Source organism: Symphalangus syndactylus, chromosome 24, assembly GCF_028878055.3.
Source record: "Symphalangus syndactylus isolate Jambi chromosome 24, NHGRI_mSymSyn1-v2.1_pri, whole genome shotgun sequence".
NCBI lineage: Eukaryota > Metazoa > Chordata > Mammalia > Primates > Hylobatidae > Symphalangus > Symphalangus syndactylus.
The window spans coordinates 65,513,712-65,527,179 of NC_072446.2; the positions used below are offsets into that span (position 1 = coordinate 65,513,712).

At 39.8% G+C, this 13,468-nt stretch overlaps 1 protein-coding gene across 11 annotated transcripts in view; it reads right to left on the reverse strand.

Moving 5' to 3' along the window:
* The window catches only part of SLX4IP (SLX4 interacting protein), a 201,082-nt gene that overhangs the window by 68,978 nt on the left and 118,636 nt on the right, over positions 1–13,468 (reverse strand). For all 11 annotated transcript variants that reach the window (XR_010119474.1, XR_010119475.1, XR_010119477.1 and 8 more), the window contains 2 exons: positions 11,225–11,314; positions 6,444–6,564 (listed from right to left, as the gene is read on the reverse strand). Coding sequence is in view for 1 of the 11 variants with exons in the window: in XM_055266614.2 (XP_055122589.1) it covers positions 6,444–6,564; positions 11,225–11,314 (211 nt within the window). In the remaining 10 variants the exon portion in view is untranslated. The remainder of the gene's footprint in view (positions 1–6,443; positions 6,565–11,224; positions 11,315–13,468) is intronic.

Genomic DNA, 13,468 nt, shown 5'->3' on the forward strand with positions numbered 1-13,468 from the left:
AATTTTGGGGGATACTTCAAGCAAGCCCACAGCAAGCCCCATTCAGGAGAGGTTCTTATAATGAGTTAGACAAGGTGACCTACTCCATGGATGCTGGCTGGCCTCTTTCCCTAGCTGCCAAAGTACCTGCTCAAAGGGCTCATAAGCAATGTGGCCACGGAGGCATGGGATGAATGTTCTGCTAGGGCTCAACACAGACTTAACCTAACCAAGACTGAGCTCTGCCAAATGAACAATTTGCCAGCAACAGCAATTAATCTGAGCCTTCCCACCAACTCTCATTTCATAGGGAGATAGGCCAGTGATGGTGGGTAGATGACATTTGACATCTTTCATCTCAGAGGAGCCAATGCCTTATCTTCACTAAAATGGAGCTTTCTTCTGGATTCGGATGTGCCCTGTATGCCTGCCATGTTTCTGCCAGCCACATCATCCACAGACTTCAGGAAGGCCTCATTTGCCATCACCACCACTGCGATTCTGACAAAGCAGCTCATTTTACAGGAAACAAAATAAGACAGTGGGCTTGTAAAATTCAATGGTCTTACAAACAATCAAGCACAGCTCAACTGCAGCTGGCCTTACTCAAAGGTGGAAAGGTCTATTGAAAATTCAGTTGTGATGCAAATTATGAGGCAGGACCTTGTAGAACTGGAGTAAGGTCCTAAGGGATGCAATACAGGCTCCGACCAGCAGAACAATATGTGCTACCTTGGCCAGATACATGGTTCCTGGAACAAAGGACTGGAAAAGGGAGGTGACCACCTCAGCAAAGGTTTACTTTCCATCCTCACGACTCTGCTTCCTTAGTACTCAAAGGATGATTATAACACAGATGATAACAATGAATTGGGCTGAAAGTTCAAAGTACCATGTGACTGTTTCAGGCTCTTTATGGCACTATACAGACAGGCCAAAGGGGAGTTGAAATGCTGGCTCATGATGAGATGAATTGGGGGAGAGAGGTATATAGACAAAAAAAAAAAAAAAAAAATGTAATCAGTTCTACCTGGTGAAACATATCCAGTGCTAAAAGTTAACTAAAACAATGGCGATCTTATCAAGGCAGGACCACTGGCAGCTCACATCCTGGGGGAATAAGGTAAAGAAGGCTAATCAGATGAGTTACAGGCGAAGAACACAGGGAATACAAAATAAATAGAGGAGGGAAGATACAAACATCAACTACTTATTTCACGGTTACAGAAATTAGAATGGTAGCATCTACCTACCTCATTGTCTTCTTTGCTGCATCATGTATTTATTTATACATCAGTTACTTTTTTGGCTGTTTCCCTACTATTTTATTTAAGGTTTGTTGGCAGTAGTTCACTTCATTATTTAGTTGAAAAGTTAACAAATATGGGCTGGGAATGAACTAGAAGGGGAGTAAACATCACTTAGAAATCCTGGACTTGGAGCTGGGACTTGAGACTATGGGTCATCTCTTTTGGAGGGCATTTGGTGAGCACATTTCCTTTGCAGTTGGGAAAGTCAGGTTGTTAGGCAATAGCTTGTTGTTACTGATTAGAAGCTCATGGAAGAAGGAAACCAAGAGGAAAATTATTAGTGGATATTTGTAACTTGTGTCCACCCACTCAAAATTGTTGACCATCATCCTATGTTTTGATGACTTTCCACATTTTATAAATGTCACTTTCCCAAGGTAAAAGCCAAACATTTTGCCTCCCCTGACTCACTTGTAACTAGGAGACAACCATGAAATCTAGTTTTGCCTTGTGATGGACTCAAAAGGGAAAAAACAGCACAAGGCTGTGGCCACAGGCTGGGCAGTCAGTCTCTGCAGGATGGGGCAGAGGATGATGCTCAGCAAAGCTTTTGATACGTGGTCCTAAGCATCACAGGGGGCATGTCTCAAAGCTGTCCCCAACTCATGGCTGAGGCTGTTTTGTGTAGCTTCACAACAGGGCTCTCTGGCACTCCTCGATATCCTGTGAGCTATCTAATATCTTTAATCAACTTCTTCTCTGCTTAAGAGCCAGACCCACTCTGGCTAGTCTCAAGCAGAGAAAAAGTAAAATAAAGAATGTCAGGCAACTGAGGTTCCTGACCACAAAGGGTTTTAAGCTGGGAGCTATCACATTTTTGCCTTCAAAAGGCCACTCTGGCAGCAGAGGTGTGGATGAATTAAGAGGAAAATCACAGGCTGTGGCATTAATTTAAGAGCTGATCAAGACAGGCCTTGACGAAGGGAGTGACAAAAGGAAAAAAAAAAATTAAGAGGGAAAAGGCAAAAACCACAAACCTAAACTATAAATATGCGGTTCTGTCAGTAAACACATAAAAACACACAGTTAAATAAAAATCGAAAAGCACAATATCTCCTTTTTTGGCCTGTCAGTCTGGCAAAAATTAAAAACATTGGTAATACCCAATATTGGCAAGGTTAAGAGGAAAAAATATTAGTGAGGTAGAATTGATGGGAATTGACAGTCAAGTCTTTAAAAAGTCTTATATCACTAATTTTTACTGAATCTACTGAAATAAATTTTCAGTAACTCTTAAAAACAATGAGGCTATTGGCAATGTCTGTACTATGCTGTTCTTTGACCAAGTTTGTAATTTTTATACTCCTTTATATCATATAATTGGAAAAACAGCCTCCAAGTCATTTATGCAAATTGTTTATAAAGAAATCTCAAAGCATAAAAAATATTAATATTATTATAGCGATGAGCAAAGTCACCAGCCTAGAGACTTCAGCTTATCCAGGGTTATATATTAAGTATATATACCCATGTTGAGGCATATTCCATTATACGGATCTGGAAATGGAAAAAAAGGTAAGGAACTCATGCAAATGAGAGAAGATATCCAATTTACACAAAAGCATAAACAATCCACATTCATCCAAACTACCTACACAGAAACAACAACTCTATTTTCAGGGAACATGAGACATAGAACTGAAGACTGAGGAGGAAATAGGCATGGCTTTTTGGTTAGTGGTTTTGAACTTGGTTTTGAAACAGGCTTAAAAGACTGTAGGATCCGCTGAAAACAGGCAGTTAGATAAATGTATAGAGAGATGTTTATGGCACTGATGACAAAGTAAAAGCATGAATCAATTTCTGTTTTTAGTGACGCTGTTAATAAACAATATAAGACGGTGGTATACCATGGCGTGTCCCTCTTGTCCCTGCAGGTGTCTAGATCTACACAGCCTAGAACAAAATGAACCTCTGTCATCTGTGAAAATCAATCCTGTGGTTGAGCTGGGTCCACAATGCTCATACCTTTTAGAAACTGACAGTTTAGTAAGAGTCTAAGCATTTATAGACCAATCCCTACCAAAATACCAATGACATTCTTCACAGAAATAGAAAAAATAACACTAAAATTTGTATGGAACCACAAAAGACCCAAATAGCCAAAGCAACTGTGAGCAAAAGAAAAAAGCTGGAAGCATCATACTACCTGATTTCAAAATATACTACAAAGCTATAGTAACCACAACAGCATGGTATGGTTATAAAAACAGACACATAGACCAATGGAACAGAATAGAGAACCCAGAAATAAGTTCACTTAGTAGAGCCAACTGATTTTTAACAAAGGTGCCAAGAACCACATTAGGGGAAAGGACACTTTCTTTAATAAATGCTGCTGGGAAAACCGCATATCCATATGCAGAAGAATGAAACTGGGCCCCTGTCTCTCACTGGATACAAAAATCACCTCAAAATGAATTAAAGACTTGAATGTAAGACCCAAAACTAAAAAACTGCTGGAAGGAAACCCAGGGAAAACTCTTCAAGACATTGGTCTAGGCAAGGATTTTATGAGTAAGACTTCAAATGCACAAGCAATAAAAAAGAAAAATGGGACTATATCAAACTAAAAATCTTCTATACAGCAAAGGAAACAATCAACAGAGTGAAGAGACAGCCTGTAGAATGGGAGACAGTATTTGCAAACTATTAATCTGACAAGGGACTAATGTCCATAATATACAAAGAACTCAAATAACTCAATAGCAAATAAGCGAATCTGATTTTAAAATGTGCAAAGGATTTGAATATTTCTCAAAGGAAGACATACACATGGCCAACAAGTATATGAAACATTGCTTAACATTATTAATCATCAGGGAAATGCAAATCAAAACCACAGTGAGATATCTCACTGCAGTTAGGATGGCTATTATCAAAAAGACAAAAACTAACAAGTGCTGGCAAGGATGTGAAGAAAAAGAAACTCATATACATGGTTCATGGGAATTTAAATTAGTACAACCATTATGGAGAACAATTTGGAGGTTCCTCAAAAACCTACAAATAGAATTACCATATGACCCACCAATCTCCCTACTAGGTATTTTAACAAAAGAAGAAAATCAGTATACTGAAGAGATCTGCACCCCTTTGCTTATTGCAGTGCTACTCACAATAGCTAAGATAACGGAATCAATCTAAATGTTCATCACCAGATGAATGGATAAAGAAAATGTGCTGTATGTATACACAATGGAATACTATTCAGCAATATATACAAAAATAAAATAAAATAAAATCTCATTCACGGTGATATGGGAGGGGGGCAAGGAAGTGCTGGGTAGAGAAGGGCAGGGTCCCTGGTGAGGGCTCCACCCTTGGGCCTGTGCCCACAGACCTAGGTGAGGACAGGCACTCCTGTTTTCACGCCCAAATGTTGCATTTTCCAAGACCACCCTGGCCTGCCACGCTCCCCATCTTGTGCCTATAAAACCCCCTGAGACCCTAGCGGGCACACACACAGGCAGGCGGCTGGACATCAAGAGGGGCAGAGGAACGGAAGAAGTTGTTCTGACGGGCACCAGTAGATTCTGGAAGGCCAGCGACAGCGGGATAACGTGAAATTCTGCCGGGGGCAGTTGGAGAGTCCGGCAGCTGGGCGGCCCAACTCCAAAGGAAGACCATCTTCCCACTAGATCCCCCTTCTGGTCTCTCCATTCACCTCGCGGAGAGCCACCTCCACTCAGTAAAACCTTGCACCCATTCTCCAAGCCCACGTGTGATCCAATATTTCCGGTACACCAAGGCAAGAACCCGGGATGCAGAAAGCCCTCTGTCCTTCAGATAAGGCAGAGGGCCTAATTGAGTTGATTAACACAACCTGCCTGCAGACGGCTAAACTGAAAAAGCACATTGTAACACATGCCCACTGGGGCTTGCGGAGCTGTAAACACTCAACCCTAGACGCTGCTGCAGGGTTGGAGCCCACGCTTCCTATGAACTGCTCGTCTGTATGTTCCCCTAAGGGTTGAGCCGCAGGGCACCGATGACACATCCCCATCCCATGCCCTGTTTCGGGGATAAGGTATCTTTTCCTGTTTCAATAGCAACATGGATGAGCCCAAAGGAAATTAAGTGAAGTAAGTCCGGCACATATACAGGATGGAATACTACTCAGCCATAAAAAGGAATGAATTAATGGCATTCTCAGCAACCTGGATGGGACTTGAGACTATTATTCTAAGTGAAGTAACTCAGGAATGGAAAGCCAAACTTGTAAGTGGGAGCTAAACTATGAGGATGCAAAAGCATAAGAATGGCACAATAGACTTTGGGGACTCAGAGAGAAAGGGGGGGAAGGGAGTGAGGAATAAAAGACTACAAATCAGGTTTAGTGTATACTGCTTGGGTGATGGGTGCACCAAAATCTCACAAATCACCACTTAAGAACTTACTACTGTAACCAAAAAAAAAAGAAAAAGAAAAATAGAGATATACAGACATATTAAAATTTGATGATGTAATCAGAAAATAAGAAAATAAAATATCACATGTTCTCACTCATCTGTAGAAGCTATTTATAAAAAAAAGTTGAGCTCATACAATTAGAGAGAGTTGTAAGTATTAGAATACTAGGAAGGATGGAGAAGGGAAGGGTAGGAAGAGGTTAGCTAATGGATATAAGATTACCACTAGAGTAAGCTCTAGTGTTCTATAGCACTATAGGATAAATATGGCTAACATTAATTTATTGTAAATTTTTGAAAAAAAACAGAAGTGAGGATTTTAAATGCTCACAACACAAAGAAATGATAAATGTTCAGGTGATAGATATGCTAATTACTCTAATTTGAAAATTACACGTTGTATACATGTATCAAAATATCACTCTGTATCCTATAAATATGTACAATTATTACATGTCTACTAAAAATAAAAAAACCTTAAAAATAAAAAACAATCCTTTAAAGAATTTACAGTTTTCTTAGGAATGTTTTATTTGCTATTTTTATACATTTTGCCTACCATTGAAAGTCCTGAGGGCTCTTTGGTTAATTTTCTTTACCCAAACAAAGTATCTTCATTAGGACATATTTTAAAAATGTATCACTATACTAACATGACAGTTAGAGTCAAACATAATTGCCATCTCTACAGAGCAGAAATTCTATTTATTTTTTGTCCAAAATCAAAGTGCTCTGTGCCTACCTTTTAAGGACAAGGGATTGGATCTTGTGAATTCTGCATTTGATGGCCTGTGCTGTTTGCGAACTTCCAAGTACTCCTGAACTCTTGAATCAATGGTTTCTTTTAACAGTAAACAGACTTCCTAAAGCAAATAAAAAATTAGATATAACCTTCGAATTTAATGCAAAAAAGTTAACATGATATATATTAAGTCAACAATGAACATTTCATTTCATTTTGCTTTTTAATTTAGCTATGAATGTTGAAAGGAATATCATGTGTGCTCATGAATAACACCGCAAATTTAAATTTGCTACTGAAGTTTGCTCGAAACCATGATGTTGGCTCACTGTGGGATCTGGGAAAGTCATTTCATTTCTTTCTGCCTCAGTTTCATATTTCTAAAAGAAAGATAAAAACATTTCAATGTAAACATCAGGGCGAGGAGGTAGTAAGTGTGGTAAAGAATGCTTTCTTTTTTTTTTTTTGAGACAGAGTCTCACTCTGTCGCCCAGGCTGGAGTGCAGTGGCGCGATCTCGGCTCACTGCAAACTCCGCCTCCCGGGTTCACGCCATTCTCCTGCCTCAGCCTCTCCGAGTAGCTGGGACTACAGGCGCCCGCCACCAGGCCCGGCTAATTTTTTGTATTTTTAGTAGAGACGGAGTTTCACCATGGTCTCGATCTCCTGACCTCGTGATCCACCCGCCTCGGCCTCCCAAAGTGCTGGGATTACAAGCGTGAGCCACCGCGCCCAGCCAAGAATGCTTTCATATAAGTATCAATCAGTCGTACTGTGACAAATAGAAGAAATAAGTCAAGAAGAGCCAACACTGGCTGGCATCAAGGGCCCCAGGGAAACACCCAGTGTGGCCAGCCAGGGGACTGTAGACAGGGACGGGGCCAGGAGTAAGGGCATATTCATTCACTGCTGGTGCAACGGCATGGGGAACCCACACCACAGCCCAGTCAACAGCAAGCAGCCCCCCACGGTTTCAGGGGACTGTTTCATGTTTATAGGCACAGTGTTGCTAGAGCTTTGTTCAAAAGGAGTCAGAAACAGTAATTTTTATATAAACTATCCCATTTTTCAAACTTGGTCTAAAAATTTTTTAAAATCTAAACACCATCATTCATTAGTTTCTGGTCTTGGGTTTACAAATCTACTCAAGAAGGAAACTGTTGAGCAGTGAGTTAAGCAGAGAACTGGAAATCACTAATCCTATTTTCTTCTACGCTCTTGTTGATGATACTGTATATGCCTCTTTGTTTTTGTAAAAACGTACTACACTCATGTATTAACAGTGAAAATAATGTAATTTCTCTAAAGTAGATTAACATTTATTAGGCGACAGAAACACATGGTTTTAATTCAATTTCAGTATTCCTTATCACTAGTAAGTTTCTGAATAGGTCAATTGTTTTATTGTTTTGGTGTTGTTTATAATAAAGGTAAACAAAAATTTAAGCCCAAACACACAATGGGAAGACACTCTATGCAGTTGTTCCCTGCACTAACAGGAAATTGTAACCTAATGTAGAAAAAGAGAGTAAAATCACACACAAATCTAAATTTTTTAATTTAGATTAAGAACTGATGTATAAGGACTGATGATTCCTGTTCAATTCCCAAAGACTGCAGCAAACTCAGAGTTGCCCAGGTCACCTCAAACCTGTTTTGCTGGTTTCTTGCAATGTCATCTCAGGTTGATCTCTTAGAATCTTCACAAATTAAAATAACAAAATGTTTAGCTGTTCTAAAGAGCAATGATAGTAAAACTTTTCCTTTATTACAAACACTTGTACCCCTCAAACAATATAGAAAACCCTTGATTTAACTCATGAGTGTGAGTTTCTAGATAAAATACCAACACTGGTTTCCTCTCTCCTGCTTTTCATGTTGCAGCCTAAAGATGCAGTGCCTCATGGAATACAGAGATATCCCTTTACAGTTGAGTGTTTCGGCATTGTTCACACAACAAAAAGGCAGCCTTGCCGCCTCATAGGTTTTTTTTTTTAAAACAATTAAAGAATTTTGCTTCACATGCAGAGTTCAACTATGACTGGGCTAGAAAATATGTGAAAGACATACATGGAAACAAGGATTGCTAAAATTTGGCCATAAATGCCCTATAAGGCTAAAACTAAAAATAGCATGACAAAAATAAAGCAAAGGCTCATACACACAAACTTTCTCCCTCTAGCTGTGGGGCTTTCCTTCCGTGAGTCAGTTTGACGAATGGAAGGTAGACCAAGTGCAGTGTGATAGACACCAGTAACCGACCACACTACACTTAGTGAAGCTTTCTCTTCAGAACCACAACAATGCAAGAATAGAAAACTTCTCAGCTACCTTTGAGGGGCAGACAAGAATAACAAGTTAAAATCAGTGCTCGAGAGAGATGCAGACGGCATCTCTAGGCTAACGGGCTGTGCTCGCTTCTTCGAGTTGACACATGGAACAGTTTCAGTTCAACTGTTTGGGTACAAAGACTACTCGTACTGCACTCAAAATAAACATATGTTAATACATGTAATTAGTTCTTTTTTCTAAAAAGGAATTGGATATTCTTAGGCTTTCACTGTATAAAATGACTGTTAAAATGGAATCAAATTGGTTGCTCATGAAATCCCAATCATGAGAGGATCTAAGGATAAAGAAGATGAAAGCCTGGGGACATTGAACCTAAGTTAAAGTCATAGCCTTTCTTCAACTAGCTTTTCTCCTTTCTTACACACACACACATGATCCCAGAGGAATTTTAACATCAGCGAATTTTTTTTTTTTTTTTTTGAGACAGGGTCTCACTCTGCCACCCATGGTGGAGTTCAGTGGCATGATCACAGCTCTCACTGCAGCCTTAACCTCCTGGGCTCAAGTGATCACCCCACCTCAGCCTCCAGAGTAGCTGGGACTCCAGACCCAAGCCACCACATCTGGCTAATTTTTATATTTTTTATAGAGATGGGGTTTCACCATGTTGCCCAGGCTGGTCTTGAACTCCTAGGCTCAGGCAATCCGCCCGCCTTGGGCTCCCAAAGTGCTGGGATTACAGGTGTGTGTCACTGCACCTGGCCAATATACATTTTAAAAGGGCAAATTAAAGAAGCAGCAGCAAACCGACCATTTGGTTTTTAGAGGCAAGCTCAGCTTGCTAGAGCGACCTGCCCCTTGCAGCTGCCAGCGCAGCACTGCTCTGCAGGTCCTGTCATGCACTGCACAGCTTTGCTAAGTCATGCCCTGCTGCCCTCAAGTAGGTACTATGAGCATCCACACAGCTGCATGTGGCTCCTAAAAAAACAAAAACCTAGCCTCACGCTTTGGCTACGAGGTGATTCACACACCCAGGGCTTTATTTTAAAGCATTCCAAATTAACTGAATCTTGGGCAAAACGGACTCAGTATTAACAAGAAAGGTCTAAGGCCGATAAAGGTCTAAGGTGGCAAAGCTGAAAGGGAATGGACAACGGGCCTGGAATGGTGGTTCCTATAACACTGTTAATTTAAGTCAAGTCAGAAGATTTTGGGGTGAGGTCCCCTTGGGTGACTATTGGTTACTTTGGGGAAACGAGTGAACAGTTTTGAATCACAGCAACATGCGTTAGTAAGCTAGGAGTGGAATTATATGAAGGTAAGTACAGCAGGAGATGTTGATTGACTTGCTAAATATTTAGAAGTCCTGAAGAGGAGAGTCCACAGTTATTTACCTGAATGATAAATCCCACCACACAGAACCTTGTGCCTTCCTTTTCTCAGCTTTAGATCACCAGGTATTCTTTAAAAAATAATGACAGCAAAGTCTTGATAATATTATCCTTTGAATGAAAATGTATTATCCTGTAAAATCTTTTTTTGGGGGTAGGGATCTTTTTTCTAGTGATCTCCAAAAGCTGATTAAAAGCAATTATCACAGAAAAGGGTGGCTTTTTTTTTTCACCACTGTCAATAGCTTCTTCTCCATATACTATATTTTAACAAATCTTATTTTTATTTCTCAGTCTAAAAAGCAACTGTGATAAATGAACACCGTGGATAATGATATTTTTAAAGGTATGTAAAAGCCACAAGCTGGTTACTCCTGCTCCCTGGTGAGCAGGGATTGGAGAAGGAGGCAAAGTAATGGTGAGAGCTCAATGCAGCTCATAAGCCTCCACCAGAAGCAGCACTTGGGTGGGATTGTTGAAACTTAGAACCAGGAGTGAATTTGGCATCTAGGCAAACCTCTTCACTTTCAGATGAGGAAGCTGAGGCTCAGTGAAGTCCAACATCACGCTCTGCTAAGCCCCCCCGGCTACTGGCTTTCCTGACTGACCATTGTGAGAAGGAACACAGTCAAGTATTTCCTCACTTGTCAAAGGCTTATGATAATACAAGGATGATAGAAAATAAAAGCTGAGGCTTTAAGATGGGTGTGAAGGTTCAGCCTTGTGTTAACTGCCACACCTGCTTCAGGTGCTCAGGCCATCCTTCACAACCAGTCAGGTTAAAATCCCTGATTACTGAAATAGTCATTTTAACTTCTTCTTCTCTTTTTTAATATATAGAAATCCTTCCCCCAAAACAAAGAGGTATAAAATGTCTGGTTTAAATAATAGAGTATCATATGAAGTTTATGAATGTATCAGTTTCTAAAGGAAAAAAAAGTGGGTGCATATGTGTCTGTCATTGGGAATACAATTGTTTTTCAAGGATTAAATACTCAACATTTTTTTCCCACTAATAGAAATGAAAGCTAGAAAGAGTTAATATTTCTTGTAGCAGCAGCAGCTACTTGCAATTAAATAGCAGAAAGTTTTGTCGTACCTCTTTCTTCTGTTCAGAAAACCAGCTTGTATCTTTGTTTGAACCTTGTGGCAAGATATGAAGATCCACGAGGACAGCAAAATTCCCACACTGAAAGACATTAATGGCAGAGTCAGTGTCTGTGCGGCTCATGCCCAGCAAACAATGAGAGAAAATCTCACAAATTCCTATGTGGTTGCTCATGATGAAATGGCAACAAAGTTCACTACTAGACAGAACTTTTAATAAAGAACATGGTTACAGGTCATAATCTACTAATAGATTTCCTAAGTTTTACATTTACAGTAGAAATGCTAAGGAGAGACGCAATCTTAATCAAGACAGGAAAGACAAAATATCTGTCTCTGGGCTGCACCTTGAAAGGGGACGTCCAGGCATCCCGGCGGCAGTTGGAAGACGTGAAGCATCAAGAGAAGTTAAATAGGTCAGTACAAGGTAGGCTCCACAAAAGAATGATTCCATGCACAGCCAGGGGAATTCTTTCTTCTAAGTAGCAAATAACAGATATAAGATACTGCATTTTTAGACGGACAAAAGGATTGGCTAGGACGGTACACTTTGGAATTGAAATAGGAACATGGAAGAATGAGAAATAAGCAAAAAGATAAAGATAGATACTGAATGCTAGTTAACAAAATTCATTAAAGTATGCTACAAAACTGTACAAAGCCTGACTCTGTTCTTATTCTATAGGCTAGCGCTGTCCAGCACTTTAGAAAAAAATTGAAATATTCTATATATATGCTGTTCAATAAGATAGCCATATGTGGCCATTATGTGGCCATATGTGGCTGCTGAGCACTCAAAATGTGGCTATTGTAACTGATAGGCTAAATTTTTAATCAAATTTAAATTAAATTTAAATAGCTACATGTAGCTAGTGGTTCCATACTGGATAGCACAGTTAGAGACCCTGTGAAAAGTTGTTGCCTTATAAATCCTCAAATATGAGTGAAGTAATTTCTGAGAATCACAAGATAACTGTGAACAAACTAATTTGGTAAGGAATGGGACACCAAGGTTGGGGATGGTCTGAGAGACCCAGAGGTTTGGTTTATGACACTCAGAGGTTCAGTTTTTTCACTTCCTTGGCTGGACAGTTTTGGTTTTTTTTAAAATTCTGTCCTATATATCAACAGTGAAAGGAAAGTAGTTTCAACAAATGTTTAGACCATCAGATGTAAATATAAAGTGAAACTTGACACCTACCTCACGCTATACACAAAATTTAATTTGAGATGGATCACACACCTAGGCAAAAAAGCCAAAACTATCTTCCTGATCTTTGGAATAGGAAAAGATTTCTTAGGATCCAGAAAGCACCAAATATTGAGAAAAATAGTTGTAAAATTGTTAAATTTTCAAAATTAAAAATTTCTGTTAACCAAAAAAGCACCATTAATAAAATAAATAGGTATGTTACAGACTGGGAGAAATGTATTTATGTATTCAAAAATACATGTATCTGGCAAAAAGGACTGGTACCCAAAATATGTAAAGAACTCCTACAAACTGAGCGTCTCTGCCTGGCCGCCCCGTCTGGGAAGTGAGGAGCCCCTCTGCCCGGCCGCCCCGTGTCTGGGTAGAAGTGAGGAGCTCCTCTGCCTGGCCGCTCCGTCTGGGAGGTCTACCACGGAGGCCAGAAGCAATGTGGGGGCTGGACGTGGTGGCTCACGCCTGTGGTCCCGCCACTCTGGGGGGCGAGGCGGGTTGATCACTTCGGGCTAGGAGTTCGAGACCAGTCTGGCCAACTTGGCGAAACATGAAGAATACAACAGACAAACCAACCAACCAACTCAATGACAACAAAACAGGTCTACCCTGGAGTCATACTCTAATTTTTTCTATTTTCCTCCCTTTCTGATCCTTTATCCCACTTTCTTTTTCTTCCTCTTCCTTCTCCCTCTTCTTTGTCAAATAGAGGATTGAGTTATTATCACTGATCCTTAAAAAAAAAAAAAAAAAAAAGAAATCTTGATCTTGCTAACACATATATCTGTCCAAGCTATTTCCTGGCTTACACATGTTCAATGGCTCCCTAAAGTTTCCAGAATAAAGTCTGAGTTGATGAGAAAAAAAAAAAAAAAAAAGAACTCCTACAAACTGATATTAAAAAAAAACAAACAAACAAAAAACCTGAGTTTGAACAGACACTTCACAAATAGGATAAATGAATGGCTAATAAGAAAATGAAAAAAGTGTTCAATATCATTAGTCATCAGGCAAATTAAAATTAAAACCGCC